General features: G+C 46.0%; 1 protein-coding gene and 1 long non-coding RNA gene across 3 annotated transcripts in view; one reads left to right on the forward strand and one right to left on the reverse strand.

The window, feature by feature from the left end:
* LOC133493359 (uncharacterized) overlaps positions 1-13,467 on the forward strand; it is a 38,748-nt gene that overhangs the window by 4,019 nt on the left and 21,262 nt on the right. For both annotated transcript variants that reach the window (XR_009792966.1, XR_009792965.1), the window contains exons 2-4: positions 3,026-3,093; positions 8,532-8,587; positions 9,658-9,787. This is a non-coding gene — a long non-coding RNA (uncharacterized LOC133493359). The remainder of the gene's footprint in view (positions 1-3,025; positions 3,094-8,531; positions 8,588-9,657; positions 9,788-13,467) is intronic.
* Positions 3,582-13,467, reverse strand: part of cerk (ceramide kinase) — a 32,780-nt gene continuing 22,894 nt past the window's right edge. The window contains exons 9-13 of the mRNA XM_061806652.1: positions 13,027-13,132; positions 10,960-11,024; positions 6,704-6,906; positions 5,311-5,519; positions 3,582-4,585 (exon numbers count right to left, since the gene is read on the reverse strand). Coding sequence (XP_061662636.1) covers positions 4,477-4,585; positions 5,311-5,519; positions 6,704-6,906; positions 10,960-11,024; positions 13,027-13,132 — 692 coding nt within the window. The 3' untranslated portion in view covers positions 3,582-4,476. The remainder of the gene's footprint in view (positions 4,586-5,310; positions 5,520-6,703; positions 6,907-10,959; positions 11,025-13,026; positions 13,133-13,467) is intronic.

Raw genomic sequence — 13,467 nt, forward strand, 5'->3', positions numbered from 1 at the left:
TGGTCCACCGCGGCTCTCGACGGGCGAACAAGCCTGTGTCATCACCCAGAAGAGTTGACTCAAACAAAATATCCCCCGGGAAGTGGTGCGAGGGTGAATAGATGGCGGCCAGAGGTATCGGTTGGCCATCTTAGTAAAGGACAAAGCGTCGCACGCCGAGAAACATTTCGGCACGCCGAGCTGAGGTGCGTTAATATTTGATCGTGCTGCATCTCGCCTCGACACAGGCCAACACGCAGCGAGGAATCGCATCTGTCCGAATAAATACAGCACTTAAACCGAAAGGTCAAGAAGACTTGGAACAGTTGGGGGGGGGGGGAAGACGACGCAATTTTTCTGGCATGTATGATCTATTATCTGTCTGTCCGAAGAACAGAACCGTTTCTCCGGTTTACTTGAGAAATTGATCCGCCTACCTGTCTGTCCAACCAAGAGCAATCCGTTTATCAATGCTGTTATGTTCCTATCTGGCTAAAATAACAACCTATGGTATATACCTCTTGTGCCTTTTCGGGAAGTGCAATAGCAATAAATAATAATTAGTCAGTTTACTCCCGTTAACCCTTCGGTGCAGGCTGAATTATTCCACGTATATTTGCTGGTGAATGAGCTATTGCAGATGCCTTCTGGCTAATGGTGCCATTCAGGGAGAATTGAAGTCTTTGCATGTGTGTGTGTGTGTGTGTGTGTGTGTGTGTGTGTGTGGTACTCCAGGGCGACCACGTTGTGGCCTGTGCGCAACAATGGCGGGTGTAATTACTTCAAGCACCATTAGCAGCGCAATAACTTTGGCGGCGAGCGGGAAAACAAAGTCATGCGTCGCGCGGGTATTTTGTTTGTTTGTCTGGCTGCCCGGGCGACTTTCCTTTGCTTAATGCCCAAGTGTCATCCCTATAAACATTATAAAATAGATATTGGAATGAAAAATACATAGAACATTATTCACTTCAATGTCTATATGAAAAAAATAAATGTGAGCGGAGAGCGCGTCATCCATGCGCAAAGTTGCAGAAGTGTCATTTTACGATATCCAAGTGGTCGCCATATTGGGTGCGTCTTCCGTAAGTGATGTCGCCCGGACATTCGCCAAAGAAAACACGCCGTGCACCCTAACTGTGGGAGACAAACGCGTCCCTTCTGACACGGAAGCTCTTTCCGAAAAGGAGAAGACCACAACCGAGTGGAGTTACCGGGGCAATATTACACTATTGTTTCGAGCCATATTCAGATGCTATGCGATCACGGCCAAACCGCATCCCCGTCCGATCCACTTTCGTTGCAAAAAGCCTTCGCGGCTCATCGCAGCCGGACAGTGTGGCTTATGACCGAGGCGAGCGAAGCTGCTTTAGGTGGTTGTTCATAGATGCCGCAGTAGCGATGAACAATACAATTGAGCTGGGGCGCTTTACTGCGCACACGCGGCTGAGTGAGGCATTCTCGGCTGGGTTCTTCAGAGCCGCCCCCGTCCGCAAAGCCCGACGCGCAGCCTTCGCGGAAGCCGTGACCGGCGAACGCGGCGCCTCGGCCGGTGTGGCTGATTTTCGGCGCCGTGGTGGCATATAATGGAGCCGAGCCGTGCTGCTTTTAGAGGGTTGTTCACAGCCACCGCCGTACGCGTTGAACGCCGTCGAGCCGGGGCGCATTACTGCGCGCACGGGGCTGAGTGAGGCATTCTCGGCTGGGTTGTTCAGATTCGACGCCGTCCGCGCAGCAGCCCAACGACGTCCGACGCGCACATCATATTTCGTACGCAGATCTTTTGTTATTTTATGGGAGACCGATTACGTGGTCCGCCCCAAACTATTACTGTTTTTAGTAGCTGTATACACACCTACTCGTTATATGGAACCCACAAAGCTCTAGTCCTCTTCACCCGTCCAATCCATTTTTCTCAACAAAGCGGGTCTCTTGCAAACTTATGAAGGCTAAATCTATTCTCCCGAGTGTTCAAGCAATGTCCAGCAATGCAATGAGCTAATGGCTAACACGAAGGAACAAAGAGCTCCCTTCCCCGAGGTAAAACTAATGGAAACAAATGAGTCCACCTGGGGGCGCCGCTGTCCTTTACGTCACTTCCTGCTTCTCAATAACAAATCCCTCAAGAGGATTTTCATGGCGGGAGTTACAAAAAGCTGCATACGTCAAAATCATGTTTTGTGGTGGAAAAAAACACATGGGCACATATCTGGTGACGTTTTTTTCATTAATAACATAGTAAAAATAATCCATTTCATGATAGTAGCCCTTTACCAAGTCACGAGTGGACTCTGCACGTTTGCTAACAATGCACTAGGGGAGCTAATGACTTCTCACATGCGCACTCCTTCACTCTCTGGGGTTCAGGAGCTTGTCAGGAGGTACTTAAATCCCCAAGGATGACTCAACATGTCCATGTGCTGTCAATTACGGCAATCCTTTTTTTTTTTTTTTAACTTTTTTTCCCTGTGATTTGCCTATTTCAACAAGACAAATGAATATTAACGGGTCTGTAGTCCGACATTTCGCACGCGCGAGTAGATTATGGTGTGTTTGAGAGCGCGAAATGGAGGAGCCACGAAGAGGCAATAGTGGCTCCTGACCGAGAAGATGGACTGTTACAGCGTCATTGATCTGGATCTCTCACAGGGAGCCCTGTCGCAATCAATACAGCCCCCCACCCCCACCTCCTTTTCTCACTCCATCCTATTCATCCGTCACTAATATTTACACTTCAGTCCGCTTGGAATACGGCATGATTTACATTTCACGAAGAAACTGGTTTGCAAAGCTTTTCGCTAAATATTGCCAGGATTCACGATGATTGTCTACATTTATACTGGATATGAGATGGAATCCAGTATTGCCGCGTCCAAAAGAAAATTTCAGATATCCGGAACAATCTAACCCTAACCCTATCTACAATTACCTAATCTTGCAATGCTGTACATTTTTCCCAAACTCTTCCAAATGTGCAGATCAAATTTGAAACATTTACTACTGTTCTTTTACCAATACTGATTTTTTTTTTTTTTTTTCTACCCTGAAGCTCACACGGAGGAGGTCTGGGCATCCTGGTTGGAACTGAATGACCCGGAAGAATCTTTCGGAGCTGATGTAAGTGAAACATTTACGGCGGTTTCCCCAAAAAGTTGCAATTTTACAAGAAATGAGCTACAGTGTTAGAGGAAAAATGCTCAGTAGAGTACAAAAAAAAATTGATTTGGAGGAAATTGTCCCATTTTTCAAATGTGATTTTTAAATCTACTCTTCTGTAGCGTACCTATCATAACTATGATACTGTCTAATCTGGTCATCTGATCTGGTTTTGTAAGATCCTTCATTCATATAAGAATTGTCAACCATTTCTCTTGACTATTTCCCGAGATATCGTCGTTAAGATTATGAAAGGATATCCAACAATTTCAGGCATTCGGTTCTAGCCAAATATATCCAGTAGTTCTTGCTACGAGGGAAACTCGATTTCAATGGTTGGTTCCTTAAACTCCAGTTGAAGTGGACATTCCAACCAGACCTCTCCATTTTGGAGAAATGTTGTCACATTGCTACTAAAAGCGCACAAGCTAACGACCGCTTACTGTAATGGAAAACCTCTGCAATAGCTGATGGATAGTCAACTTTTTTTTAATATTATTACATTTCCATTTTCAAAGCAAAATAGCAAATATCTACCGCACTCACAGCACTTTCATTGTGGGTCCAACCGCACTAAGGAACCTAAAGGGTGGAGCTCGACACGCTGCTGTCTGTTGATTTGGTCCGAAGAACCTTGAACTGAATGCAGAACGTGGCGCTCATTCATTCTGATTGGAAGCTTCTAGAATAGGAGTCAGTGGACCACAAGGTAGAACACTTCATTTCCATTGCCCAAAACCAAAAGAACTCATTTTTAACCCCGTTTAGAACCTTGAAATGGAGCCAGACTCTGACCTCCTCTGATTGGTTGAGGGACCAGCGTCATGTGATTATCCAGGCTGAAGATGGAGTAGCATAAATAATATCCCTGCCTTAAAAAAAAAAAAAAAAAAACGAGTCTCAAATCTTGTGCGACCTTTTTTCAGAGACATCAAGACCGGCTTGACATCAGAGCTCATCTGAGCAAAAAGTCTCGAATGATGGAAAAATATCTAATTCGGGCTAATCTGCGCCGGGCGAGCGGTTCGCTCGTAGCCAAAGCGGAGCCTCAGGTGTGTGGCAGCAGTGCTGAGACACACCGCACCACTTAGCAACCACTTTGCCTTATTACCCGTACTACATCATCTGGGTCCTGTTCGTGTATTCGATGGGATCTTTTCAAAAGGTCTCCCTGACTCACATCTGGTCTCGGCCGGGTCACAGATGGGCCGGAGGGTGGGGAAAGTCTTCGAATTGCCTAAAAAATTAGCATTAAAGCGTCAGCAAATCTTCCAAATGGATCTGCATCATCTCTTGTGGCTCCTTGAGGCCTGGACCAGATAAGAGTTCCGTCCCGCCCGGCTTTCAGTCCACAGGTTGGTGTGCTCCCGCTTCCAGAAGCCACAGCGGACTCTGGTTCTGGTTCATCTCCTCGATCCCTCGGGCAAACAGTGTGATCAGCTGGCATTGGACACTGCAGAGATCGACACGCACACCGTTTAACGACTTTGCTCATTTCATCGCATGAGTTTTTACCGTCCGTGTGGCGCAGACCTTGACAAGACAAATGGGGCGGACATCCTAAACCACTTGTGGTCCGTGCAAGCGAGTCAGACACAAAAACAACAGGACAGTGAAACATGCCAACTTGTTTCTTTTCTGTCCTCAGCTGGTCACAGAAAAAAAAATCATCAATTCAAGAAAACGAAAAAAATTGTCGCTATCTACAATGAACCGTGAAATACAGCCGCCACTGTTCAATTGTTCAAACAGTTCGTTCATCTTTTTTGTTTTAGGGGTTTAGGGTCCTAGCCTACCGTTTGAATTGTTTAGCTTGGGTTATAAATCCCGGATTGTTCGCCATGATATTGTTAAGCCTTCGGCGAAGGTGCGTGCCCTTTAAAGTGAAAATCTGTCCTCCTCCCCTCGACGTTAATTACTGTGACGGCCGTCTCCCCTCGTCCGCGATTAGAGACGATAAATCGGACGAGCAGATCCCCCCCCCCGCCTTAATTAAAAGGGAGTATCCCGAAAACACAAGGGAGGGCTGTTAAATTAGCGGCGTTACGGCGCCATGCTTCGTTGGTGGAGGCCCGTGAAACAAATGGTGCGTCAAGCTGCGCTTGTCGTGAAGCCTCAGTTGACCTTTATGTTTTTTTTTTTTTTTTTTTTTCAAACTTTGTATCCGGGTTTGCGTACCTGACTTGGATGGCGGCGTGGGGCAGGATCTCGCCGTCACACGTCCAGCGGCTGCAGGTGCAGGTGGCGTAGTGGCACCTGGCGCAAATGGGACTCAGGTCCGCTTTCGGATGGGGCTCACTCAGGTCTTCCAGCGAGAGCGGCTCATTGTGGCGAGGCTGGAAGCGGAACTTGCGCACCCGGTGGACCTCCACAAACGAGTGGTCGAACTGCGAACGGATGACAGTTGCATATTACGAAAAGCCCGCGAGCTAGTTATACTTTTAGGCTTCGGATCAGCCGGAATACTAACGAGGACGGGTGCTGGGGAAAATCTGCGGATTCTCATTTTACACAAACACGCCAAACAGATGAGCAATTAGCACCTTTGAGGCAGTTCATTTTAAATTAAAAGGCAAGATGCGGGAAAAACTTCATTTCACCCTATTACATTATAACACATCCCCAGTGATGATTTTTTTTGTAATGAAAAGTTTTTCCAACATTCCCCACATTTACAAAAACAGCAGGGAGACACGATGGAGGCGCATTAAAGCAAATCAGCATCAGAGGAACGAGGAGACTGACGGATGGGGGTGGGGGGGACGTGAGAAGAAAACAATATTTAGTCAGTCTCCCTTTTCATCTCAGTAAGTGTCGCCAAAAGGTTCACTCGTGTCCCGCAAACTATTTTCTCCAACTCCACGGGGTGCCACATTCTCTATTTTCGCCCCCCTTGTCCCCCTTCATTTATTCGACAATTCGCTTATTCGGATAGATTCTTTGACTGCGGTCTGGCTTTGGATTCAGGCCGGACAGTCTGCCAAAAAAAAAAAAAAAGCCTTGCGACAAGGCCATGAATACGCTTTGTGGTTTCCAAGTCGTTGTTTCTGTCCGCCCGGGCCGGACAGCGATACCGACATGAAGTGGACTGTCATCCGACTCGTGCCACAGCTGGTCTGCTGCGAAAAGGAGACGTTCCACAAGTCTCATTCATGAAAATAAAACCTAATCCGGCGTATTGATGATTGAGGACGATATTTTAGCGAGCACACCTTGCGAATCCAAATATTGATTCAGCTCTTTTGACTGTGTGTTGACTTTAAGCGCATTTGATCCAAGCAGCTCACTCCTGCACACTTCCTGGGGTAATAAATACTAAGGACCAGAATTCCAACATTTATGGTTGTGCCGAGAGAGCGCTTTAGTCTGGGTCTTATGTTCCACATATCACTGATGCAGCAATTAGTGGCATCTCCACGGACCCGCCGGTTGAAGGGTATTTACGACACGTAGGTGAGGGCTTTTGAACTGAAGTGAACTATCGTTTGCCCGGTCAGCGGAAGCAGGTGCTAGCGCAGCAAGCGGGCGGGCCGAGTCCCTCGGACCAAAAAAATTATGGACTGGGACCCACCTGGTCTTCCTTGTTGGTGTGCCGAAGGAGGTGTTTGAAGAAGTCCAAGCGGGAGCACTTGCGCACCAGGATGAGGTCGGCGGTGCCGTCGGCCAGGTGGGCGGAGGGCGACAGGCCCTGGGGACTGCGGGGACAAGCGCAGCTCATGTTGGCGGCGTTGATGGCGATGAATTTTCCGCGTATCTCGGTCCAAGTGTCATAGCCTGGACACACACCCAAAAAACAACACGGCACTTATTTTCATGAACACCAGAATGTTGACTCACTCGACTGAGCAAGCTTCATATATGTCGCTTCTTCTTTTCCTCTTTTTCCATCTAAGCCTATCTCGTGCATCTTCTTCTTTAACACCCACAATCTTCATGTCCTCCCTCACAACATCCATCAACCTTTGCTTTGGTCTGGCTCTCGCTCTTTTGCTTGGCAGCTCCATCCTCAGCACCCTTCTCCCAACATACTCACTCTCTCGCCTCTGAACATCTCCAAACCATCGACCACTCTTGAACCTGGTCTCCAAAACATCCAACTTTAGCTCTCCTTCTCATTTCTAATCTTATCCAACCTGCTCACTCCGAGCGAGAACCTCAACATCTTCATTTCTGCCACCTCCAGTTCTTCTTTCTGTTGTTTCTTCAGTGCCACCGTCTCTAATCCGTACATCATGCCCGCCCTCACCACTGTTTTATAAACTTTGCCCTTCATCCTACCGGAGACTCTTCTGTCACATAGAACACCAGACACCTTCCGCTCGCTCTTCCACCCTGCTTGGAGCCGGTTCTTCCCTTCCTTATCACACTCACCATTGCTCTGTATTGTTGACCCCAAGTATTTGAAGTCATCCACCCTCGCTATCTCTTCTCCCTGTAACTTCACTTTTCCCGCTCCTCCCCTCTCATTCACGCACATATATTCTGTTTCACTTTGGCTAATCTTCATTCCTCTCCTCTCTGGTGTGTGCCTCCATCTTTCTAAATTGTTCCTCTTCCAGCTCCCTGCTTTCACTGCAGATCACAATATCTGCGAACATCATTGTCTAAGAGGATTCCAGTCTAACCTCGTCTGTCAGCCGATCTGTTACCACAGCAAACAGGAAGGGGGTCAGAGCTGATCCCTGATGCAGTCCCACCTCCACCTTAAATTCTTCTGTCACACCTACGGCACATCTCACCATTGCTCTGCTGCCCTCATACATGTCCTGTACTATTCTAACATATTTTTCCACCACACCAGACTTCATATACGTCCCTGCTTAAGTGAAACAAATTTAATATGGTCCTGAAGCACATAAGTTTGCCCAGATAGTTTTTAAAGCTGACTTGAAGGTGCTACAGTTGCTTCCTGCGGTGGATTTTGGCATGCGGGACGTGTGTGGCCGCACCGTTGGGATCGTGGCACCCAGTATTTGTAAATCTTGCAGCTCATGATTTGTTTTATTGTTAATATTAGTTGTATGTGTACTGAAGTTCCATTTAGTGTTCATTTTGTAATGTGACGAATTCACATTGACACATTCTCAATGAGACTCTGGTCCAATCTTGATGGACAAGTAATCAATCCTGATCACTCCGACCAGAGAGGCCTTTTCATTCCCATTGATCCCTCTTGTTAGCTGTGCGGGGGAAAATGGCCGCCACCCCTTATTTCCCAATGAGAGGGTGACAAAAGGGGGCTCGCGCGGGGCGCGATTCAAACAAGGTCGGCCACCGCTTGAAGCAGCTGTCAAGGTGTTCATCTTAGACCGTTGCGTCTCCTATTGTACTTATCCTCCTGAAGCCCTTTCCGTTTTGTGACAATTTCATGAATCGTCTTCACGCCATCAACCTGACAGTGTCACAAAAGAGCCGCGATGAAAAGAACAAGAAACTAAAGGACCTTCACCCTGAGGTGAGAATCGCTGCCTCCTCTTGTTTAACTCTCTTTATATTAACGGATCTATTACAGGCTCACACGTGAAGTACAATACATTCATAAAATGATCAAATGCGCCGTTCAAGGTTTTCGGTACGTGACAAGTATGAATGTTGAAATCGAAGAGACATCAGTCGGCTCGCGCTCAAATGGTGTGCGGGGATCTTCAAGGGAATTCAAACGAGCTTATGTTATTGCCAAGTTTCAATTCCCTGTTGGTGTGAACTTTACCACAGACAAAAGTCCAACATCTGGAAGACTGAGCTCCATTTGCTTGTTATAACGAGACTTTGACGTTCCTTTGAGAATCCCCCCCCCCGCCCCCACACTCCACCTGTTTCGTTTTGTTTGTTCAATTGTCAGAGGGGCTTATCGGAACGAGCAGCGGTGGAAAAAAAGCGATCGCCGACGTCCAAACGATTCATTTACGTCACTCCCGCCGAACAGGCTCGGGAGGTGATGACACGCGCCGGTGGCAACGAGCCCGCCGAGGCCTCCGTACGAAAACATTTCTAATTAAAGTTTAAAAACAGATATGAGGAGTATAATTCGGGAGTGCAAATGAGTCAGTTTCATTGCTGTGCCTCATTGACTTAACAACTGTCTTAGATTTCCCCCCTTAGCTCCGAAGCAACAACGACAACAACAAAAAAATTCACTCCTGTCACAAACAACAATATTTGTATTCGCATGATAAAAAAAATCCAGATGTGGAAATAATCTGACATTCCCGGTTAGACAGGCGCAGATGGAGCATCGTAAACATAACATCACAAGATTAATTATGAAGGAAAAACACAGACACGCGCTCAAGACACTATTTCATCTGCCTCCATTTTTTTTTTTTTTTTTTTTTTTTTGCTAGTGGTGAGGGAGCAAGAGTTAGTGCTAAATAGTGCCGCTTTAAATAAATCAAAATTAGTCCAGAATGTGCCTAATAAAGTTTATGTTGTATGAAATTGTAAACCAACCAAAAATAGATTCACTTTCAACACTTGATTGTGTGAAAAGCAGAGTAAAACCTTTCCTCTTCCTTCTCTCCGCAGGAGCCGTGCGGCGTTACGTCCCCTCAAGATTGGAAATCTGGATGATTTATAGACGATAAGTGAACATAGTTTTGTTCAAAGAGATGATCTATGTAATAATTCAGTGGAGATGGCACTGTCAGCCACAAAGGTAAGTTAATTTCCTTATATTAAACTGCTGAGTCAGTACTGTAATTTCCGGTCTACCGAGCGCACCTGATTATAAGCCTCACCCAGTACATTTGTAAAGGAAATACCATTTGGTACAGACATAAGCGGCACCTGTGAAAAAGCCGCAAGTGCCCACATTGAAACCCACGTTGAAACACGAGATATTTCATATATAGTTTTCAAAGTTTTAATACTTTAGCTTAGCTTAACATAGCAACAACACGGTTGCACAAACTGGGATGGTAAAATTTTAAAAAACAGCCTGTCGCATCATGGTAGGACAGCACTAACAGGGCCGGTTAAACATACCTAAATCACTAACGCGGCGCTACCAGGGCCAGTTAAAAAAAAACATACTGGTAAAAATCACCGAGACATGACAGTAACACAGCAGCAACAGGCTCGCGCAGCGCAACAGGGCCGGTTAAGAAAAAAATACATACTGGTAAAAATCACTGAGACATGGCAGTAACACAGCAGCAATAGGCTAGCGCAGTGCAACAGGAAAGGGAAGGGAAAAAGGGAAAAAAAAAAACTTACCGGTAAAAGTCCCTTCCTCGGAACATATATTCCACGGTGTCACTCTTATCTTTTCTGCTCGAGTGCCCCCTTGGGGGCGTTACAAAAAATGCACAAATTAACCGCATGAGCCCCAGGGTTGAAAGCGTGTGAAAAAAGTCACGGTTTATAGGCCGGAAATTACGGTACATACATAAAACAGTCATAAAACATCCATAAAACTGAATTTGGGGTAGTGAGCAGTCGAGTAAGAAAATTGTATTTCGAATAATTTCAAAATTCAATCCCCGCTCTGGCTGAATGCTCAAATGTTACCCGTTTCCTTTTGATGTATGAATTGAAATTGTTTCTTTTGTCAACATTTTTGCTCCCAAACCTGCACAAGTACTCTTTCTGTGTGGGATCCAGGTGGCTTCCAACCTCTCCCAAATGCTTTTATTTTTGTTTCCGCAACTTTTCCCCACCCAAACAACTCTGATGTTGGCTCGTCTCATCCTGTCATCTCCCCACTTTTTACGCACGGAGCCTCGCGGCGACACAAGTGTCAAGGAACGGGTTGTTACACGTAGACAAACAAGCGAATAATGAGGGCGGTTAGTTTTCATCTATTATTTCAGGCGTCGAAACCTTTACCTGTGTGCGAGGGTTTGCCGTCGAGCGGCTGCTGTAACGAGGTCTTGCGCTGGCAGACGCGGCACCTGCAAACACAAGTGTGACCTGGTTTTACATTTGGCGAGGCGTCGTCGCGGCGCCGCTGTCACATTCAAGGCTTTAACGAGCTTAACTGATGCTTTATTTGCGTGGGAGACGCCATGGTACGGCCTGTTTTTACCCATGAACTTAACCCCCCCCCACCCACCCACCCCATAAATGCACTTGATACTTTCACCCCAAACTCTACGGTTTGAGGTACAATCCAACAAATTATATCAATACCGATTAGCCCTATATTTTTGTGCCATTTCTGAAATCTGTCTAAATAGGAAAGTGGTACACTTGGTTCAAGGAAATGTAATGGAGGGATTGCTCTTGCGTAGGGCACAAGCTTCGTATGCCAGGGAGGAGCTCACTTTAGTATGGATTGTTACTGAGAGTCTTTGCCATATGTGCAAGTGGAGTTATGGTGGATTCATTTCTTTTTTTCCAAATCCAATCATCTGGAAGCCATTTCCTATTTTTCCGGTAATGTTGTAAGATGCGGTGTAAATGTATGTTTGTGTATGTTTGCATAACCGTATGAGCCAATATTGCACAACACAACATTGTTAGTTAGTTTGCATGTTATTCCCATCCCTGTGTGAGTTTTCTCCGGGCACTCCGGTTTCCTCCCACATCCCAAAAACATGCAACATTAATTGGACACTCAAAAATTGCCCCAAGGTGAGATTGTGAGTGTGGCTGTTTGTCTCCATGTGCCCTGGCAACCAGTTCAGGGTGTACCCCTCCTGCCCGTTGACAGCTGGGATAGGCTCCAGCACTCCCTGCGTCCCTCGTGAGGATAAGCGGTGAAGAAAATGGATGGATAGATTTAGTTTTAGGCTAATTTTGCAGGATACAATTTTGATAATTAGCTAATGAATCCAAAAACATTGCTTCCAGTCTTCAAACCCTGATCGTAATTCAATAAATCCTGCTGAATTTGGACCGAATGTTGTGAATACTCGACGTGGGACGCTCCTGGCGACGACTTCAGTGGATTAAAATCACAATCTGTGCAATCTTAGTACCCAAATTGGAGCCGTATCATTCGCGCCGAAGCTGCTCGGCCCAAGTTAGCCTAGCTTAGACCACTAACAACAAAACGGGTATGTTTTCTAATATTTACAGAGAAGGAAAACATCAAACGCTAGTATCTACACGTCCTGCAAAACCTACGTATCGTATACTACGAGGATAGTGAGTACTCCTACGCCAAATTAAACTTGCTTATCGGCCTAGTATTTCTTTAGCTTAGCCTGCTAACAACGTTTGGGATCAATTCGTGGATGTTAAAGAAACATTGAACATGAGCAACTTCATATCTTGTACAACGAGGGCTGTGAGGACTCAAAGGAAATTGAACAAGTCTGATCTTAGTACATCTTAGTACCCAAATTGGTGCCGTTCCGTTCGCGTTGAAGCTGCTTGGCCCAAGTTAGCCTAGCGCGCTAACAACATTATCTCCGTAAAGTATACAACGAGGACCAAAATTTAGCTAATGAATCCAAAACAAATGAATAACTGATCAAGAACTGATACAACTGATGCGACTCAGGTTAGTGTTAGTGTTGAATCATTAAAAATTGAATACATTTGCTCATATATCACACGATTGTGTACATGCTTTGATGTTGGATTTTCCTGCCATTTTTGGCATCTACATGGGTTTCCAACCCCCTTTTAAGATCTGTGCCAGTTATTATTATTATTATTATTTTTTTTTTTTTTAAATGACGTGGGTTCACTTGTACTCTGGGTTTTTCCCCAATGTGTGGCAGGGTTCGGTCTCGAAGCTGGGGATTATCAAACAGGTTTGAGTATTATTTTGTTTTCGCAACAGTGAACAGGTTGTAGGTTTGCCTCCCTTGTCAAACATTTTATCCCACGCGCATCATTGGTTTCCCTCAATACGATGAAGGTCTCAGGCCTCCCCCGCCCCCTCCCGATTGGTCTCGCCACCGGCTTACGCGTCGTGATTGGTTCTGCGGCCGCTTTATTTACCCAGCCCGACACTGCTCCTTGTCCCGAGGGTTTCCCACATTGTCGTCGGCCGGAACAAACGAGACGGTGCCTTCATAATAGTTGTGACTCAGAAAGGTCTTTACTCCTGAAACGAAAACACAGAGCGAGCCTTGAGAATTGCCGCCCGATACCCTTTCTGTCTGTTTTGTTTAGACCTGAAAAGGCAATTTGGAGTCGCTAATTGCGCCGCCGTTCCTCTTGTTTTCGACTAAATGATAATAGCGCCAGCACCTGCATTGTGCTCCCCATCAGGATTCCACTCTGGACAATTCCCTTATCAGTTCATGTGCGTAAAGGATGCTGAGTTCTAGTCTCGGAATCCAAATAGCTTTCTTGATTACCAATTTGGACTTGTCTAAAATCCAGACGGCTAGTATTGAAGCATCAGTAAGGGCTGCTGGTTTTAGATGGCTGGAGTTT

The sequence above is a fragment of the Syngnathoides biaculeatus genome, chromosome 20, assembly GCF_019802595.1.
Source record: "Syngnathoides biaculeatus isolate LvHL_M chromosome 20, ASM1980259v1, whole genome shotgun sequence".
NCBI lineage: Eukaryota > Metazoa > Chordata > Actinopteri > Syngnathiformes > Syngnathidae > Syngnathoides > Syngnathoides biaculeatus.